General features: G+C 42.1%; 1 protein-coding gene and 3 long non-coding RNA genes across 4 annotated transcripts in view; 2 read left to right on the forward strand and 2 right to left on the reverse strand.

The window, feature by feature from the left end:
• The window catches only part of LOC120936065 (cytochrome P450 2G1-like), a 36,552-nt gene that overhangs the window by 12,028 nt on the left and 8,334 nt on the right, over nucleotides 1-16,190 (reverse strand). Inside the window, exons 3-7 of the mRNA XM_040348166.1 lie at nucleotides 15,639-15,788; nucleotides 13,725-13,885; nucleotides 11,697-11,873; nucleotides 7,477-7,618; nucleotides 548-735 (exon numbers count right to left, since the gene is read on the reverse strand). Coding sequence (XP_040204100.1) covers nucleotides 548-735; nucleotides 7,477-7,618; nucleotides 11,697-11,873; nucleotides 13,725-13,885; nucleotides 15,639-15,788 — 818 coding nt within the window. The remainder of the gene's footprint in view (nucleotides 1-547; nucleotides 736-7,476; nucleotides 7,619-11,696; nucleotides 11,874-13,724; nucleotides 13,886-15,638; nucleotides 15,789-16,190) is intronic.
• Nucleotides 981-1,862, reverse strand: LOC120936067. The gene is made up of 3 exons (XR_005748582.1): nucleotides 1,610-1,862; nucleotides 1,290-1,468; nucleotides 981-1,194 (listed from the first exon to the last, which is right to left on the reverse strand). It is a non-coding gene; the product is annotated as an uncharacterized LOC120936067 (long non-coding RNA).
• Nucleotides 3,105-3,817, forward strand: LOC120936069. Its single transcript, XR_005748584.1, has 3 exons — nucleotides 3,105-3,345; nucleotides 3,479-3,657; nucleotides 3,753-3,817. It is a non-coding gene; the product is annotated as an uncharacterized LOC120936069 (long non-coding RNA).
• On the forward strand, nucleotides 4,890-5,772 carry LOC120936068. Its single transcript, XR_005748583.1, has 3 exons — nucleotides 4,890-5,142; nucleotides 5,284-5,462; nucleotides 5,558-5,772. It is a non-coding gene; the product is annotated as an uncharacterized LOC120936068 (long non-coding RNA).

The following is a 16,190-nucleotide window of genomic DNA, read 5'->3' on the forward strand; positions in this document are numbered from 1 at the left end:
CGTGGAAAGTCAAAGGGCAGGTGGAAGGAGCCAACCCCTCCTTAAAAGGTACAGGAGCACACTGAACACCCAGCACCTAGCACTATGGCAGCAAAGATGTCAGTGCGTTGCCTTGAAAATGTTAAGCGGTCGCACATAGGATGCAGACTCACTGCGACCAAAACGGAACCAGTGATGTAAGATGGCTTAAACTCCCTCAGACATGTTTCGCCCCCAATGGACAGAGGCTCATTGATTAAGCCCACTAGGGGGAGAAACGTGTCTGAGGGACCTCTCCTGGGAGGCGATCAGACCTGAAGCCATCTTTCATTACTGGTTTGGTTTTTCGTCACAGTGAGTCGGCGTTCTGCGTGCGATTGAGATCCCTCAGATATGTTTCGCCCCCAATGGACAGAGCCTCATTGATTAAGCCCACTAGGGGAGAAACGTGTCTGAGGGACCTCTCCTGGGAGGCGATCAGACCTGAAGCCATCTTTCATTACTGGTTTGGTTTTGGTCACAGTTCTGTGTGCGATTGGCAGGATCAGCAAAATAAAACGGATCTCACCTTGGGCAGGGTGAAGCCTCTGAAGTTGGTATCCTCTGTTACCTTATGTGCAAGTGACATTGGGGCAAGGTCTAAGTATCTCATTATTTCATGGATGACAGCATTGGTGTACGGCATTTCTAAGCGGTTAGCGATGCTGGGAATTATGTCCGGCCCGGTGACGGAGTCTATTTCCTCCTGTATCCTCTCTGAGAAAAGAATACAATATGCTAAAATGCAACAGTATTTTAATTAAATTATATAGTAAATGGATGTGACCTGACATACACTATAATAAAAGTAGAACACATGGCGGCCTCCATCCCTAAATTTGTTATATAGAAGAGAGGAGTTTGTGGGACTTTAAATGAGGGAGCGCCATGTAAAAAGAAATACCATAAAAAGTAAATTACAGTACATGATTTATTTTTACAATCTTATATACATGTCAAATATTTTGTATTAAATAAATAGGTAGTCACAAGGCTTACTCTAGATATGCTGCTACATAGCATGCAATACAGAAATAAAATCAAAGACATGGCAGATATATGTAATAAAATCGGTAAGTATGTGGAATATGAACAGGTGATTGTTGGCATCTGGGGGCACTCTACGCGTTTCCTGGCATTTCAGCCAATCATCAGGAGTGTTTTTAGGACAGTATACTGGAAATGAGAATAAACAGAAATAATTGATGATGCATGAAAAATGGGGAAGTACAGGGACTGTCCAACAGAATGGAAATAGTTGGGAAACTTACTATGCCACCACAAGACCCGGTCCGGTATCTGCCAAGGAAAGAAGGGGGGTCCGGGCAGGATGTCTCCCCCGGGGTTGAAACGGGGAACCCATGAGAACGAGGAACAGTGCCCGGAGTAAGACACGGTGGTCAAAGCCTGATCCAAAATGTTATGTGTGCACGTAAAGTGCATAGTGTACCTAAAACAATGTATCAAAAATAAATAAGTAAATAAAAAATATTTGTAAAGAGGAGGTAAGGAAATAACAATGTGTTCCCATAAGGGGATGCATGGGAAAGTGTGCAAAGGGGAGAGCCAGACAGGGGAAGAAAAAACATACCATAAATTGGTGACTAGGCTCCCAACAAGGGAGGGTGACCTGTGTGCAGGATCAGATGTGTTGTTCCTAGTGGTTGAGTCAAGCAAATGAACCACCAGCCACTCCAAGGCTACTATATACCTCCATTCCCAGGTGGGGCCCCCATCAACATCATGCCTAATTGACCATTTAGCACAAGGAAGGCGGGGAGGGAAATCCCAGCTGCGTATGGTGAACCATCAGCAGTGGGTTCCCCGCCCAGCTAGTATGGTCAAAGATGGAAATAAACATCAAAGTGATGTCAGTGACGCTGTTAATACAGCATCAGAGCATGATGCCGATGCGCAGGAGGCCGACCCCAACACCCACCAAAGGGTGGGGGGAGGGGCCGGACTGCCACGCATCGCAACCCCGGAGCCAGAAAAACCACCCAGGCCCCCCCAAAAAAACCCAGACCACACCAGACAAGGAGTTGGGAATTGGTCTGGTAGCAATAATGAGTCAAATATAACACATGGAAAAGTAGTAGCTAAAGGGTCTATTGAAAAAAGGAGGGGGGTTTAATAACAGTGTTACTGAACACTGATAAAGGGGCAGTAAACAAAAATGAGGAAATTAGTCTATTATCAGTAGTAGACCAAAAATAATACATGGGAAAATAATAAATGCAGGGATTTGTTCAAAAATAAAAAGGTGATCTAATAACAGTGTTACTAAAAACTGGTATAGGAGCAATAAACAAAGGTTGGGAATTGGTCTGGTAGCAATAGGGATTAATAATATAGGGATATATTCAAAGGTAGGGAAGGAATCTAATAGCAATGGGGCTAGACATTGGTATAGAAACAATGAACAAAGGTTAGGAATTAGTCTGGTAATGCATAGGAAATTTATAAGTAGCAGTATTGCTAAATGCCAATATGGGGACAATAGGCAAAAATTAATAGCAGTGTATTAGGTGTGACAGGTCACTTGGCGGGTGTCTTCCACCCAAATCTTTGTTATATAGTAAATGGATGTGACCTGACATACACTATAATAAAAGTAGAACACATGGCGGCCTCCATCCCTAAATTTGTTATATAGAAGAGAGGAGTTTGTGGGACTTTAAATGAGGGAGCGCCATGTAAAAAGAAATACCATAAAAAGTAAATTACAGTACATGATTTATTTTTACAATCTTATATACATGTCAAATATTTTGTATTAAATAAATAGGTAGTCACAAGGCTTACTCTAGATATGCTGCTACATAGCATGCAATACAGAAATAAAATCAAAGACATGGCAGATATATGTAATAAAATCGGTAAGTATGTGGAATATGAACAGGTGATTGTTGGCATCTGGGGGCACTCTACGCGTTTCCTGGCATTTCAGCCAATCATCAGGAGTGTTTTTAGGACAGTATACTGGAAATGAGAATAAACAGAAATAATTGATGATGCATGAAAAATGGGGAAGTACAGGGACTGTCCAACAGAATGATGTTTATTTCCATCTTTGACCATACTAGCTGGGCGGGGAACCCACTGCTGATGGTTCACCATACGCAGCTGGGATTTCCCTCCCCGCCTTCCTTGTGCTAAATGGTCAATTAGGCATGATGTTGATGGGGGCCCCACCTGGGAATGGAGGTATATAGTAGCCTTGGAGTGGCTGGTGGTTCATTTGCTTGACTCAACCACTAGGAACAACACATCTGATCCTGCACACAGGTCACCCTCCCTTGTTGGGAGCCTAGTCACCAATTTATGGTATGTTTTTTCTTCCCCTGTCTGGCTCTCCCCTTTGCACACTTTCCCATGCATCCCCTTATGGGAACACATTGTTATTTCCTTACCTCCTCTTTACAAATATTTTTTATTTATTTTTGATACATTGTTTTAGGTACACTATGCACTTTACGTGCACACATAACATTTTGGATCAGGCTTTGACCACCGTGTCTTACTCCGGGCACTGTTCCTCGTTCTCATGGGTTCCCCGTTTCAACCCCGGGGGAGACATCCTGCCCGGACCCCCCTTCTTTCCTTGGCAGATACCGGACCGGGTCTTGTGGTGGCATAGTAAGTTTCCCAACTATTTCCATTCTGTTGGACAGTCCCTGTACTTCCCCATTTTTCATGCATCATCAATTATTTCTGTTTATTCTCATTTCCAGTATACTGTCCTAAAAACACTCCTGATGATTGGCTGAAATGCCAGGAAACGCGTAGAGTGCCCCCAAATGCCAACAATCACCTGTTCATATTCCACATACTTACCGATTTTATTACATATATCTGCCATGTCTTTGATTTTATTTCTGTATTGCATGCTATGTAGCAGCATATCTAGAGTAAGCCTTGTGACTACCTATTTATTTAATACAAAATATTTGACATGTATATAAGATTGTAAAAATAAATCATGTACTGTAATTTACTTTTTATGGTATTTCTTTTTACATGGCGCTCCCTCATTTAAAGTCCCACAAACTCCTCTCTTCTATATAACAAATTTAGGGATGGAGGCCGCCATGTGTTCTACTTTTATTATAGTGTATGTCAGGTCACATCCATTTACTATATAACAAAGATTTGGGTGGAAGACACCCGCCAAGTGACCTGTCACACCTAATACACTGCTATTAATTTTTGCCTATTGTCCCCATATTGGCATTTAGCAATACTGCTACTTATAAATTTCCTATGCATTACCAGACTAATTCCTAACCTTTGTTCATTGTTTCTATACCAATGTCTAGCCCCATTGCTATTAGATCCCTTCCCTACCTTTGAATATATCCCTATATTATTAATCCCTATTGCTACCAGACCAATTCCCAACCTTTGTTTATTGCTCCTATACCAGTTTTTAGTAACACTGTTATTAGATCACCTTTTTATTTTTGAACACATCCCTGCATTTATTATTTTCCCATGTATTATTTTTGGTCTACTACTGATAATAGACTAATTTCCTCATTTTTGTTTACTGCCCCTTTATCAGTGTTCAGTAACACTGTTATTAAACCCCCCTCCTTTTTTCAATAGACCCTTTAGCTACTACTTTTCCATGTGTTATATTTGACTCATTATTGCTACCAGACCAATTCCCAACTCCTTGTCTGGTGTGGTCTGGTTTTTTTTGGGGGGCCTGGGTGGTTTTTCTGGCTCCGGGGTTGCGATGCGTGGCAGTCCGGCCCCTCCCCCCACCCTTTGGTGGGTGTTGGGGTCGGCCTCCTGCGCATCGGCATCATGCTCTGATGCTGTATTAACAGCGTCACTGACATCACTTTGATGTTTATTTCCATCTTTGACCATACTAGCTGGGCGGGGAACCCACTGCTGATGGTTCACCATACGCAGCTGGGATTTCCCTCCCCGCCTTCCTTGTGCTAAATGGTCAATTAGGCATGATGTTGATGGGGGCCCCACCTGGGAATGGAGGTATATAGTAGCCTTGGAGTGGCTGGTGGTTCATTTGCTTGACTCAACCACTAGGAACAACACATCTGATCCTGCACACAGGTCACCCTCCCTTGTTGGGAGCCTAGTCACCAATTTATGGTATGTTTTTTCTTCCCCTGTCTGGCTCTCCCCTTTGCACACTTTCCCATGCATCCCCTTATGGGAACACATTGTTATTTCCTTACCTCCTCTTTACAAATATTTTTTATTTACTTATTTATTTTTGATACATTGTTTTAGGTACACTATGCACTTTACGTGCACACATAACATTTTGGATCAGGCTTTGACCACCGTGTCTTACTCCGGGCACTGTTCCTCGTTCTCATGGGTTCCCCGTTTCAACCCCGGGGGAGACATCCTGCCCGGACCCCCCTTCTTTCCTTGGCAGATACCGGACCGGGTCTTGTGGTGGCATAGTAAGTTTCCCAACTATTTCCATTCTGTTGGACAGTCCCTGTACTTCCCCATTTTTCATGCATCATCAATTATTTCTGTTTATTCTCATTTCCAGTATACTGTCCTAAAAACACTCCTGATGATTGGCTGAAATGCCAGGAAACGCGTAGAGTGCCCCCAGATGCCAACAATCACCTGTTCATATTCCACATACTTACCGATTTTATTACATATATCTGCCATGTCTTTGATTTTATTTCTGTATTGCATGCTATGTAGCAGCATATCTAGAGTAAGCCTTGTGACTACCTATTTATTTAATACAAAATATTTGACATGTATATAAGATTGTAAAAATAAATCATGTACTGTAATTTACTTTTTATGGTATTTCTTTTTACATGGCGCTCCCTCATTTAAAGTCCCACAAACTCCTCTCTTCTATATAAGTATTTTAATTAAAATGTGCAACATTAAACATTCTCTATTTCCCTGTGGAATAATTATTAGGAAATAAGGATAAAGGATTTCAGAGGATAACTTGTCACATTGTTTAGGAATCCTAGAAATTGTGATTCTGAATGGCAGGAATATCTGCAGAAAGCTAAGGGGCTAAGCTACAATGGGGACCAGAGAGATGGTACACATGTAGCAGCTGTGATGCTTTGCTTCATGGCTACAGCAAAAATGATATCCCATGTTGCATTCAGCAGCCAGTACTTCCTCCAAATGCTACCCATTCATGTGTGCATCACTTTTCAGAGGGCAACACAAGTGCAAACAATCCCTTGACTACTTCAATACTGGGCACTTTCACCCCGTTCCCCGCCCAGGCCAATTTTCAGCTTTCAGCGCTGCCGCATTTTGAATGACAATTGCGCAGGATTTGGGGATTTTTTTTTTGCTAAACAAATACAATTAGTTTTCTTTGTTTCTGTTATAAAATGTTGTAAAGAAGTAAATTTTCTCCTTCACTGATGGGCACTGATGAGGCTGAACTGACGGGCATTGATGAGGTGGTACTAATGAGATGGCACTGATGAGGCTGAACTGAAAGGCACTGATGAGGCTGAACTGAAAGGCACTGATGAGTAGGCACTAATATGGAGCACTGATGGGCACTGATAGTCGGCACTGATATGCAGCACTGATTGGCACTGATGAGTAGGCACTAATATGGAGCACTGATGGGCACCGATAGTCGGCACTGATATGCAGCACTGATGGGCACTGAAAGGTGGCACTGATAGGCAGCACTGATTGGCATAGATGGGCAATGCTGGGCACTGATAGATGGCACTGAGGAGCAGCACTTATGAGAAGGCATTGACAGGCATTACTGATAGGCACTGACAGGCATTACAAATATGCACTAATTGGCATCACATGTGACATCACAGGCGGGCACTGATTGGCATCACAGATGGGCATTGCTGATGGGGCTGCACTGATAATCACTGTACTGATTATGAGTGCAGACCCCCCTGTCAGGAGAGCACTTATCGTCTCTCCTCTACCTTGTCAGCAGTGAATAGAGGAATGCCGAATACTGGCACTTCCTGGTAACGCAGTGATCAGCTGTGATTGGGCACAGCTGATCACATGGTAAAGAGCCTACATCATAGGCTCTTTACCATGATCGGAGATGCAGTATGTAGGAGAGACACACTGCACTATCTAAAGCAGCATTGCGCTCCCCCGGGGGCGTGCATAAGGGGCCTGTTCTGCTGGATGTCATATGATGTCCAGTCAGAATGGGAGAGCCACCGTCTGGTCGTCATTTTGCTATAGGGCGGGTGGGATGTGGTTAAACACCCATAAATGTTAAACAAGAAAATGCTAATATAAACCTGTCCCAAAACTATCATACTGTCTCTTCACAGTATAAGTGGGCATTGACCACAGAAAAAGTGGACCTTTCCTTGAGGATTGGGTAGAGGGAGACAGATGGGTTGGCACTTGCTTATGTTCTTCAATCTATCGATGTTCTGCACATCCTGTGATCATTCCTCTGCTGATCATTGATCACCTTACCTTGAATCTTTTGGTGTTTTATCATCACCAGCAAGCTGAACTGTAGGGTGCTGGATGTGGTCTCAGTTCCAGCCATAAAAAGTTCAAAAACAGAAATCAGAAGATTCCCTTGGCAAAATTCGCTGTTCTTCATATCTTTTTCCTGCAATTTAGAAGCAGAATTGTGAGTTTTAGTCTGTGTGAGGCTCGTTCATGGACATTGTTTCCAGCAGTGGTGTGCAACGCCTCAAAGACTCCCTGCCACAAAACTTTTATAATAAACTAGCTGAATACCCGGCGTTGCCCGGTCTTCCTATCTTAACCTTTTGGGGAGGAAAATCATAGTAATATAAATATACCCATCTTTTATATAAGGGTGTAGGTAAGGGTTAATTTAACTGTCATATATTTTTATTTGGCATATAAGTAATATGTGTAGCAGGTATTATTGAAATATCTCCAGGCGTACAGAAGTTATGTGGGAACATACATTTCCCATTGATTTGCATGGGACTTTAAACAAAAACCCCGACCCTCACAAATGGGGGTAGTTAAGGGATAAATTAACTATCCTATAGTTTAAGTGGACATATAAGTAACATGTGACCAAGTGTTATCGAAATATCTACAGCCGTTTGGAAGTTATGAAGTAACATGTATTTCCCATAGAGTTGAATGGGACTTTAAAGAAAAACCCCGACCATGGCAAATGGGGGTGGGTAAGGGTTAAACCACCTATCCTATGTTTGTTGCTGACATATAAGTAACATGTGTGCCAAGTTTCATGTTAATATCTTTAGCCGTTTGGACGTGATGCTGGAACATACATACATACACACACGTTGAGTTTTATATATATAGATATGTAACAATACAACACAATCAGAAACCAAAGCAAAGCGCCGCTCGTTTTAGCTGCGCTGTACCGCTGCACTGCATTTCAGCTGCTAGCAAGGCGCTTTGAACCCCAAAGAAAGGGTTAAAAACCCCTGTGTGGCCGGAGTTTCCTAGGCACTTTACAGGCACTTCAGAAGCCCCGCAAGCGCACCGGCTGTGCAGGGCTGCTGTTAGAAATCACGGGGCCACATACAGCCTACCTGGCAGGGCCCCCCCTCAAATATATATAAAAAAATGTTTTCACAATAAATATCCCCTCATTTACATAATCTACGCCGGCCGCAATGGACGCGCCATCTAGCAGCCATCAGAAACATTGCAAGCTAAGATAGAACGGCGCAAGCCGGCCTATCTTAGCTTTGTTTAAGCATATCTCTGTTTGAGCATACACTTAAACAAACGCCGGCGTAGATTCAGAGTTAGGTTGGCTTATCTGCAGATAAGCCGGCCTAACTCTTTGTGAATCTACCTATGCGTCTCTCCCTGCAACAGCTAAAAGTCAGCGAGAGGGATTTCAGCTGCTGCTGAGAGCCGCCGCACAGGGCATCCTGTAATTGCCCCTCCTTCCCTCTGGTGTTTGGGCCCCCCTGTGTGCCCGGGCCCCCTACAGGAGGACTGGTGGTCCCCCCCTATCAGCGGCCCTGCGCCTGGGTGTAAAAGCACCCATTGTAGAGAACGCTAGGCAGTTTTCAGGCTCTTTACAAGAGCTATTTCTAGCGCCTGAAAACTGCCTCAGTGTGAAAGGGGTCTAAATAAGCCCTCAGCATTAGAATATTTGCTGATATTCAATGGTACAGCCTCATGTATACAGCCCATTATCTTCTTAGCCTGAATAAGGAAGCAATTAATGAAGTAAATTGCACCAGGTACCTGTAAATTTAGTGGTCAAAATGAATAGACCTACATGATTCTGAGCATGACAGATAAGTGCAATGGGGTATCCTCACTGAGAGCAGCGGCACCCTGACAGATAGCTCAGACGATTGAGTAGAGGTCCCTGCTAGGGTAAGGTGTACCCGACCCTGTGCCCTGGTTGCTGGGGGGTATAATAGCATGTAGGCATGTGCAATTTTTTAAGTTACGAATACGTTTTCCGTCAATTTTAGTTATTTTAGTTGATTCGTTAACATACGAATGAACGAACGGTTTAGCGCAATTAATAACGAATAACGATATTTTCAAAATAACGAATATGAAAAACAACGAAGATACGAAAGATGAAAGAAACGAAAACAATGAAAATACCGAAGCCAAAAAAAATAATAATTACGAAAAACAAAATGAACGAAAATGCAAACTTACTAATATTCGAAGACCGAAAAGAAAACAACCGAAATGCCGAACAAAGAATAAAAAACGAAAATCAAAACTAACGAAAAATAAATTACGAATCTTCGAAAACGGAAATGAAACCAACGAAAATACAAAATAATGTAAATTAGCTTTCGTTAGTACTGAAATATTTCTGGACATTGACCAATAGCCACTGAGCGCTGTCCCTTTCCTCTAAAGAGATTTGTTCCTTCCCCCAATGAGCTTCTTTCTCATTACCTCCTGGCTCCTTGTGTCTTTTTCTGTGTTAGACTGCAGTGCATCTAATTTCTAGATTTGTATTTGTAATATCTGACATATTTTAGTTTTCTTCTACGTCAGACTTTATTCTAGACAGGGTGTGTGTGCTAACTAAGACAGTCAAGTCAATCACAGTAAAGTACGAATTACAAAATTACGACGAGTAGTGTGTCGAATAAACGTAAAATGTATTCTAACGGAATTACGAATGCAATAAAATCTACAAAAGTACGTTTTTACAATCAAAGGAAATTAGACACGAAAATACGAATGATCATAAAGCAACGAAAATATATTTCTTACGAAAATACGAATGCGGCATGATGGAAAATATAATGTAAATACGAATAGCAAAACAACGAAAATTAAACTAACGTAAAAACTAAGAAACAAATAAAATCATTTTAAAAATACGAACGCGGCAGAAGACAAAATATAACGAAAATACGAATCTCGATTCAACGAAAAATAAACTAACAGAAAAAAACGGAAACGGAAAAAAGAGTGTTACGAAAATACTAAAGAGTACGAATACGATAACTAACGTCTTACGAAATTACGACTCGTTACGAATCACGATAAACGAACAGAAACGAAACAGAAATAAACGAAAATTTTTGCTGTGCACATGTCTAATAGCATGATGTGTCCCCTGTATGCAGCAGAGTGTCAGTACTAGTGCCGCTCTACCTTTTGGTGAATTGGCAAGCGGGATAGTACATCCTGGTCTTAGACACACCAGCATTGCAGTAACACTTGGTTTCCAAAAGGCCCTGCAAGCGTACCGACCGGGTGTGAAAGCACTCATTTCAGTGAATGGGAGACAGTTTTCAGGCGTTTTACAGGAGCTTTTTCTAGCGCTAAAACATCTGAAAACTGCCTAAGGCCTCGTACACAGGATAGGTTAAACAGAGGACAACGGTCTGATGGACCGCTTTTATCTGTCAAAACCGATCATGTGTGGGCCCCATAGGTTATTTAACCATCGGTTAAAAAAAAAGCCAACTTGCTTTAAATTTAACCTATGGATACCTAACCGATGGGAAAAAAACGATCGTTAGTAGGCACGTCCATCGGTTAAAAATCCACGCATGCTCAGAATCAAGTCGACGCTTGCTTGGAAGCATTGAACTTCGTTTTTTTCAGCACGTCATTGTGTTTTACGTCACCGCGTTCTGACACAATCGTTTTTTTAACCAATGGTGTGTAGGCGCGATGGACCATCAGTCAGCTTCTTCGGTTAACTGATGAAAACGGTCCATCAGACCGTTCTCATCGGATGGACCGATCGTGTGTACGCGGCTTCAGTGTGAAAGAAGTCTAAATCAGCCCTCGGTATTAGAATATTTACTGATATTCAATGGTGCAGCCTCATGCATACAGCCCATTACATAGCTCCCAACTGTCCCTAATTTCGAGGGACTGTCCCTGATTTCGAGCAATGTCCCTCTGTCCCTCATTCCACCTCATTTGTCCCTAATTTTGGTCTGATCTATATAGATGTAAATTAAATGCACTTTCTATCTATCAAAAAGTTTTTTCCAGAGCTAAAACTTTCATCTGATTTCTAAATTGCTGCATTTGTAAATTCCAAAAGCCAATATAAAAGAAAAGTAGTGGTAAAAAAAAGCACTTGTGGGTTTAACCAATCTTGTTTTTTTGTACAATCCCCCTTTAAGGGGGCATGGCAAGGGGTGTGTCCTATGCCTGCATACTTTTGCTGATAGGTGTCCCTCATTCCCATCTCAAAAAGTTGGGAGGTAGACCATTACCTTGTTAGCCTGAATTAGGAAGCAATCTATGAAGTCTCGGGGGGACTCTGGATCCAGGGATCTCCTATGGGAGTTAATTTCCTCACTGATGAAAGTTTTCACATGATCACAGTCTGCAAACACCTTCTGATGGGGACCTGGAAGATGCTTCATAAGATTGTCAAATGTAGCATATGCCTGGGGAGGGAGAAGAGCAAATTTACATTATATACACTAAAGTTCTCTATCTTACTCTCAAAGTTAACTTTTGCCCTAACTGAGGACAATAAGGTATTTACAGTGCCTTGCGAAAGTATTCGGCCCCCTTGAACTTTGCGACCTTTTGCCACATTTCAGGCTTTAAACATAAAGATATAAAACTGTAATTTCTTTTGAAGAATCAACAACAAGTGGGACACACTCATGAAGTGGAACGAAATTTATTGGATATTTCAAACTTTAAAAAAAAAAAAAAAAAAAAAAGGAAAAATTGGGCGTGCAAAATTATTCAGCCCCTTTACTTTCAGTGCAGCAAACTCTCTCCAGAAGTTGAGTGAGGATCTCTGAATGATCCAATGTTGACCTAAATGACTAATGATGATAAATAGAATCCACATGTGTGTAATCAAGTCTCCGTATCAATGCACCTGCACTGTGATAGTCTCAGAGGTCCGTTTAAAGAGCAGAGAGCATCATGAAGAACAAGGAACACACCAGGCAGGTCCGAGATACTGTTGTGGAGAAGTTTAAAGCCGGATTTGGATACAAAAAGATTTTCCAAGCTTTAAACATCCCAAGGAGCACTGTGCAAGCGATAATATTGAAATGGAAGGAGTATCAGACCACTGCAAATCTACGAAGACCTGGCCGTCCCTCTAAACTTCCAGCTCATACAAGAAGACTGATCAGAGATGCAGCCAAGAGGCCCATGATCACTCTGGATGAACTGCAGAGATCTACAGCTGAGGTGGGAGACTCTGTCCATAGGACAACAATCAGTCCCTGTATACTGCACAAATCTGGCCTTTATGGAAGAGTGGCAAGAAGAAAGACATTTCTTAAAGATATCCATAAAAAGTGTCGTATAAAGTTTGCCACAAGCCACCTGGGAGACACACCAAACATGTGGAAGAAGGTGCTCTGGTCAGATGAAACCAAAATCCAACTTTTTGGCAACAATGCAAAACGTTATGTTTGGCGTAAAAGCAACACAGCTCATCACCCTGAACACACCATCCCCACTGTCAAACATGGTGGTGGCAGCATCATGGTTTGGGTCTGCTTTTCTTCAGCAGGGACAGGGAAGATGGTTAAAATTGATGGGAAGATGGATGGAGCCAAATACAGGACCATTCTGGAAGAAAACCTGATGGAGTCTGCAAAAGACCTGAGACTGGGATGGAGATTTGTCTTCCAACAAGACAACAATCCAAAACATAAAGCAAAATCTACAATGGAATGGTTCACAAATAAACATATCCAGGTGTTAGAATGGCCAAGTCAAAGTCCAGACCTGAATCCAATCAAGAATCTGTGGAAAGAACTGAAAACTGCTGTTCACAAACGCTCTCCATCCAACCTCACTGAGCTCGAGCTGTTTTGCAAGGAGGAATGGGCAAAAATGTCAGTCTCTCGATGTGCAAAACTGATAGAGACATACCCCAAGCGACTTACAGCTGTAATCGCAGCAAAAGGTGGCGCTACAAAGTATTAACTTAAGGGGGCTGAATAATTTTGCACGCCCAATTTTTCATTTTTTAAAGTTTGAAATATCCAATACATTTCTTTCCACTTCATGATTGTGTCCCACTTGTTGTTGATTGTTAATAAAAAAATGACAGTTTTATATCTTTATGTTTGAAGCCTGAAATGTGGCAAAAGGTCGCAAAGTTCAAGGGGGCCGAATACTTGCGCAAGGCACTGTACATATTTTAACAATCAGTAAAAGAGCTTTAAAACAATTCCTCACTGACCTCTGTAGCTGAAGATGTAGCTGTACAATTTTTGTTGAACTCAGTAAAGCTTTATACAAGAAAAAAAAGCACTGACCACTCCTAGAGGCCTTCGGAGAAAATTTAACAGATTGTTGGTGATGCAGAGAAATTTCAAGAAGTTCTCGTCCTCATAGTCCCATCGCCGCCCAAATACCACCAAGTTAATCACATTGTTTACTGCACGCCCGAGAACTGTGTGCGGATTGAATGCTTTACCTAGGGAGGTAAGGAATAAGCATTAATACAATATGGGACCTTATCGCTTCTCAACCTTTTGGCTAAGGTCAAGTATAATATCTGTTTTTATCGGTGTCCAGTAGGGGTACTCCACTGTCATTCTGGGATTTTGGCAGGAATGGCTTATAGAGGTTGAACTGGATGGACTGGTGTCTTTATTCAACCTTATCATCTATAGTATCTCTGGTGGTATGATGGGGATCCTTAGGGACCTTCATCAGAATCCAAATTAAGAGTCCACTAGATAAGATGGGGGTCGGTATTACTTCCTTAGTGTGTGGAGAGCTCAGGGGCCCAGCACTTTCTTATTTGAGTAGTGCTTCCTGGTCGGGCTGAGAGCTGGAAATACAACTGCATGTGCTGGCAAACATCACCTGAGAGTGGCAACTATGTCACACTAGAGTAACACTATGGGTTTGGGACCCAAATGTGTGAAACTGCATTAGGTCATGACTCCACTCTATTCTGCACTATGTCTCATGACCTAGGTATTTTTATACTTACGGCGGCGTAGCGTATATGAGATACGCTACGCCTGTCTAACGTTAGGCACGTCTACCTGAATCTGGCTATTGGTTTACATTTGAAACACTCTAGAATGTTAAAGTTTAACTCCAACAAAACATTTTTTGTTAGTTTCGGTTGGGGTTGGAAGAAAGCTTGGGAGAGTTGCCTTTGTGAGAAGCGTTGGACTAATTTTCTGTCCTGGTGATAACACCTTGTGCAACTTGTATTCAATATTTGCACAAAGAAATCATAAGAGCATATGCTCTGCTAAATCTATTTTTTTCATCAATAGTAAAATCAAATTCATGCTTCAATGGTTTTGGAGGCACTGGTTTTGGGGGTCGTAAAAACTCTGGTTCTGTATTTGTAGCATAGCTCGGACTTTGCTGCAGAACAAACATTCCTGAAAAACTCTCAAGACATGTTGGATTTTTTTAATTCACTATCATTAAAGGAACAAATTTATCATTTAGACAGTTCTTTTGACTATATTTCTGGAGCTTCTTACCTGTAGCTACGTAAGATGTATTTCTGCCAAGCCAGAAATTACCAATTTCTGCACAGGTCAAGCCACCTCAAAGATATTCCAAATGAACAGACAGTCATGGAAAGATTTCTTCCTCAATATCCAGCTCTACACCTTACACTAGGGTGATCAGACATCCCCGGTTTCTGGGGAAAGTCCCCGAATTGAGGACACTGTCCCTGGACCAAGTTTGTCCCCGGTTTTGTCCCCGGATTGGATTTGAACAGGTGCTGGGGCAATTTCAAAGACAGTAAGTGCAGAATAAAAATTTAAAAAAATCAAAATTGCACACCCTTGCTCCGCCGCTCCTACTAGCTTAGGGGGGTGTATTTTTTTTTCAATACATGTGCCCCTTTCTGATGATCATGTGCTGGTCGGAGCGGAGGCAATATTTCTTCAGTTTTGGGCGCATGCCCATTCAGCTCCGCTTGCATGTTCTTCTGCCTTGTCCCGGCCAGTCACCTGCCTGTTTATCTTCTTGCCTTCCCTGGCAGATTGATCTTCCTCCGCTCCCCACCCAGTAGTAGCCGGGGCCCTGAGAGTAAGATTCAACAGGCTGTGAGGCGGGCGCCGACGGCCAGAGAGTCGCTGATGTCCCCGAATTTAATTAAAAAAATCTGGTCGTCTTACCTTACACACCAAGAATGGCCTGCTTGTTACATCATAACTTTTCAATGACTTCCCTCTGCCTGATCTTACCTCTAGTTTCCTCTATAGCCTTTATTAGGTGTCTGGATTCTTCCTGCACTCGCTCCTCCATTGATCGCTTCCCCATTCCAAAATTCCTCAGTGTGGTCATAGCAAACCGCCTAACTTGCAGCCAGCGTTCACCATTTGTGGTGATGATACCTAAATATGGAATAGAACATTAATCTATTGTATTGCATTTGGTATTGTAATATACAGTGGGGATCAAACGTTTGGGCACCCCAGGTAAAAATGTGTATTAATGTGCATAACGAAGCCAAGGAAAGATGGAAAAATCTCCAAAAGGCATCAAATTACAGATTAGACATTCTTATAATATGTCAAAAAAAGTTAGATTTTATTTCCATCATTTACACTTTCAAAATGACAGAAAAAAAAAAAATTGCGTCTGCAAAAGTTTGGGCACCCTGCAGAGTTAATATCTTGTACTGCCCCCTTTGGCAAGTATCACAGCTTGTAAATGCTTTTTGTAGCCAGCCAAGAGTCTTTCAATTCTTGTTTGAGGTGTCTTTGCCCATTCTTCGTGGAAGCCATCCTCTCTTT

Source organism: Rana temporaria, chromosome 4 (assembly GCF_905171775.1).
Source record: "Rana temporaria chromosome 4, aRanTem1.1, whole genome shotgun sequence".
In the NCBI taxonomy this organism is placed as follows: Eukaryota; Metazoa; Chordata; class Amphibia; order Anura; family Ranidae; genus Rana; species Rana temporaria.